The sequence below is a fragment of the Malus sylvestris genome, chromosome 5 (genome assembly GCF_916048215.2).
Source record: "Malus sylvestris chromosome 5, drMalSylv7.2, whole genome shotgun sequence".
Taxonomy (NCBI): Eukaryota; Viridiplantae; Streptophyta; class Magnoliopsida; order Rosales; family Rosaceae; genus Malus; species Malus sylvestris.
The window spans coordinates 32,509,269-32,513,635 of record NC_062264.1 but is presented as its reverse complement, the minus strand read 5'-3'; the positions used below and the strand labels follow the sequence as shown (position 1 = coordinate 32,513,635).

Below are 4,367 nucleotides of genomic sequence, written 5' to 3'. Positions count from 1 at the left end.
GGTGGGTACTTGGGTCTGGACTAGACCATCGTAGCAACTCTGCATGTTGATTTCCCTCCCTCTCCGAGTTACGGAAAAGCGTACACTCCCCATTCGCATGGTCTAGAAACACAAGCACTAACCCTATATCCCAATTACGGAAATCCAGAAAGACAAGTTTTTGGCACACCTCTTGGTCAAATTTCTGTTAATCAACAAAGATAAATTCCCAATCAGTGAGGTCTCAGAAAATGTAATAAGCATCTATACACGCAGAATATGAGGCAGCACCAAGTACTCCCTATCTAGATCACACATTTAGTTCATTCGAAACCCAACTCTTACCCACTAAACTGAACTTAATTGACATCCAATTCAAACAGATCCAATAATGATACCGACAATGCAGAACAACAACACTTCAACTTGAACTGGCTTTAAATATGATTACCATACTCTAACTAATACCGAGGTCTTTTGTAGTAAAACCCCACACTTAACGGATTGGGCAAGTGGTGAGTTGAGCACAGTATCGATGTCGTTAGAGTGAGCCCCCCGGATCCTTTGATCTAAAAATTTCAACATGGTATCAGAACCCATGGTTATTAGCCCGTGCAAGCCAAAGGATTGTCACCAGGAAGTGTAGGCTTGGAAACAAGCTTGGACTCTTAGATTAGAGTCGGTCTCTAAGTTCTTAAGAGTCCCTTCCTGAAAAAGATTGAAAACAAGTTTGGACTCCATTGGAGCCGACCTCTGAGTTTCAATTGCCGATGTGTGGATCTACGTGTGAACCACTAAATGGGGTTTCACGTGAGGGGGCATGTTGGCAATCCCATATCGGTTGGGGAAGTCAACAAGAGTGGTTTTAAATACGATTATCCTACTCTAACCAATACCGAGACATTCTGTGATAAAACCTCACACCTGATGGATTGGGTAGGTGGTAAAGTTGGAGACAGTATTGATGTCGTTATAGTGGGCCCTCCTAGGCCCGTCAATCTAAAAAATTTCAGCAATTATTGTCACTAGCAGAACATAACAATGAATGTTACTTCAAGCCTGAGCTTAAACAAAAAAATAAAAAAAACACAAAAACTAAAGATAAGAGAAAAACTACCTGAATCTAACATTCAGGTCAAGCATGAATGGTTAGCCTACGGAGAATATAATACAGTGTGCTTCAATTTGCCTGGTGTTTGTTTGGTGCGAAAGTGTAGCTTGAGTCGATTTTAATTATCAAGATGTCTGAAGTAGGCTCAACAACTCCAACAACTAAAGGAAGCAAATTCATACGCCCACAAGACGTGTCATGCCCGCCAGCACCAAAAAAGTACCGACCTCCCAATAATAGAGTTGATCTTAAGAGAGCTCCACAACGTGATGTGAATAAAAGGTTCAATGAAGGAGCAAATTGAGTTAAAGAAGTAATATTAGGGCTACCAAGAGAAGGATAAAGTTTCAAGTTGAGATTATTTAGAACTTAGGAGTTTGATTCGTTATATGTTACTTTTATGAAATAATATTTCTTTTTGCTTGTTTGTTATGGGTACTTATGTAAGAGGAACTGATAACAGTTTTGAATAAAGATTTTACTTCTTGTTTTATGTGATGGGTTTGACATATCTATAGATCCAAGAGAAACTCTTGTATATGTTGGTATTCAATTAGTTGTCGTGGTACTGTGCCATGGTACTGCCCGGCGGCTCCTTCTTACCGATATCTAATTGGCTGTTGAGACCAATTTGGTAAGCGTTCTTCTGCATGCAGACAACTCAAAGAAGTATTTGAACAATGGTAACTTGATGATCAAAGGAAGAATTCAAACTCTAAATAACTTAATGATTAATTAATGTCAATCATAATTCGCAATGGTTGAACACAAATACTAGTACATATGTAGTACTTCCAATAAAAAGTACTCTATTTAACAAATTTTACAATATTTATTAATCCACCCAAATAAATTTGAGACCATTGCCACCCAAATAAATTTGTGTTTTCCCCAGTCACAGCTTCATAATTAACTAAGCATGGAGCTTAAAGGGTTCTAGTACAACTTCAGTTTTGCCCTGCTTCGTAAGATAGTTCATAATGAACTCTTTGTATCGAAAGGATCTAAAGAGTTGTGGATTGCTTGCATTAATAAGATCTCCAGCAGGTTCTACAATGCAATCGTCTGAAGGTGTGATGAAAAATGCAGCAGATGTCCGGGCATTACTTGAACTCGTCACTGCCCGATGTTCAGCACTTTTCAGCTTCCCATTACTGATTATCTACATCCCCCATACCATAAAAAAAATAGTTTGTCATATGGTAATTAAGAGAAGGTTGATGAACATATTTATGGAACTACTATCAGGCCCCTATTTCGACATGATATTGACAGCGCTATGTAGTCAAGTATAGATGGTAATACAGAATCAATAATACCAGCGAAATAATCTTCAGCGTAAAGAAGGGTACTGAATCTACTGATGTACCTGTAACTGATAGCCTATGTTAATCACAAGTGCATCAGAAAGAGGCTTCACACAAATCCATTCCCCGTCTTTGAAAACTTGAAGTCCATTTACGTGTTCTTCTTGATGTAAAATGGTTATGAGGTTTGGATCACAGTGCTTAGATACACCTAATGTCAAACTTGGGTCTGAGCAAGGCGGGTAATGATTAACAAAGAGTAACATATTTTTCAAAAGTTCATCTCTAAAATACCCAGTTCCAAGCCCAAGTCCTTCACTGATTAGCTCCAAAATGTTCAGAGCCAGTTTCCTCACTTGTGAGGAACATGTCCCAACAAGCTCTCTGAAATACATAACATCACTAATTAATCCTTGAAGATACAGAAGCATATCATACATATATATGTAACAAAAACAAAGGGAGATTTCAAAACATGAATCTATAAGATCTTTTATGTAGGTAGAACGTCTGCTCATAAAGATGTAGCCATTTTTATTAAAAATCATTGGAAGTGCTTCCTGGGGCTTATGTAAAAAGAGTTTTTAAGTTTTGGAGAATGATTTCCACACACCTCTTTTCTCTCTTTACACACCCTTGATTCTAACTGTCAAATTGAATAAATCAAGGAGAGTTAATAGACATATATGAAAATGGATGTGTAAGAGGAGAAAAGAGGCATGTGAGAAATCGTTTCCCTGACATTTTCTAACACGTGTCAGAAGCACTTTTGGCTGTCAAAAATCTCAAAAATCACTTTTAGCTAATACAAGCTCTATATATCTTAATTTGGTAGATCGATCTTAATTACTTACCGATAAGTACTTGGCTGTTGAGGCCAATGCTTCATGCTCTCCTCTAAAGGAAGACAAGGGTGTCGTAGGTTATCACGCCAAAGATGAACATCTTCCCAATCATAATTTCCACTGCTGGTAAAGAGTCTACATATTTTTTTTGGGTCCTCAGAGTAGACAGCTGCCTTGTCCTCTGCAGGCAACTCAAAGAACTCCTTGAACACACCCATTGTGTCCTTCAACAAGCTTTCTGATATTCCATGGTTGATAACCTGCTTTATAAATAGCATTAGTTGATGATCAAGGAAGAGTATTTAGTTTGAAGTCCCAATAAGTTACCTGAAAAAACCCATATTCGTGGCTAGCCTTGAGTATTTGCTGAATTATACAGGTTTGATCACCGCCCAGATCAATCACTGGAATGTTGTCGCACGAAGGAGCGGTAGCAAGCTTCCCGGGTCTTGCGTCTGGTGGGAATATGTAATTCTCGGGCAAGGTTCGCTTGTTGTACCAGTTTGAAACAAGCTTCTCCATTTCTCAAATCGTATCTAGCCTCACAATGAAAGGTAAAACTAGTGCACATATAAAGTGGACTTTGTTCTATCAGAGTTGGAATAAAGATAGTGCCGGCCTTGGCAGTTGGCATGGTTACCTACGGGACAAAAGTGAAATAAAATATAGGAATTGTTGGATTGACCTGCTTGGTGTAGGGTTTTTCTCTTCAAGTCATTGTCACTCCAAACTCTAACTGTGCACTCCATAATTTTTATATATAGGAGTAATTTTTATATATAGGAGAAAAATACTATTATCAGGAGTGCACAATTTGAATTTTGAAATGTAAACTTCTAAAATAAAATATGTGACTATTATACCCATGTAGGGACTCTATTTAATTTGTGCTATAAGAAATAACGCATGATGACTCATTAATTAATCTCATGTTATGAGTTTAATGAAGAGTTAATAACACTAAGACCCCATGAGGTTTATCGTATTTTCACAAAATCCCTCATGTTTGAAAAATAACACTAACATCCCCTTAAGGTTTTAATTCACTTTCACTTCATCCTTTAAAAGACGATTCTATGCTTGGAAAAAAAAAAATAAGGAAACCCCATATATAGTTAAGGCTTA

At 37.6% G+C, this 4,367-nt stretch overlaps 1 protein-coding gene across 1 annotated transcript; it reads right to left on the bottom strand.

Annotated features, from left to right (window-relative positions):
* Positions 1 to 1,797: 1,797 nt before the first annotated feature.
* Positions 1,798 to 3,942, bottom strand: LOC126622094 (flavanone 3-dioxygenase 2-like). The gene is made up of 4 exons (XM_050290753.1): positions 3,570 to 3,942; positions 3,252 to 3,502; positions 2,460 to 2,781; positions 1,798 to 2,252 (listed from the first exon to the last, which is right to left on the bottom strand). Exons 1-4 carry the CDS (start codon positions 3,762 to 3,764, stop codon positions 2,004 to 2,006), a joined length of 1,017 nt encoding a protein of 338 aa, XP_050146710.1. The 5' UTR covers positions 3,765 to 3,942; the 3' UTR covers positions 1,798 to 2,003.
* Between the last annotated feature and the right edge of the window lie 425 nt (positions 3,943 to 4,367).

Bases quoted from the DNA above. Each gene is read 5' to 3' on its own strand.
- LOC126622094 (XM_050290753.1), bottom strand. From the start codon at position 3,764: ATGGAGAAGCTTGTTTCAAACTGGTACAACAAGCGAACCTTGCCCGAG. The intron at 3,503-3,569 runs GTAACTTATTGG...TTTATAAAGCAG, and splicing joins ACGAATATGGGTTTTTTCAG to GTTATCAACCATGGAATATC. The intron at 2,782-3,251 runs GTAAGTAATTAA...TATGTATTTCAG, and splicing joins CAACAGCCAAGTACTTATCG to AGAGCTTGTTGGGACATGTT.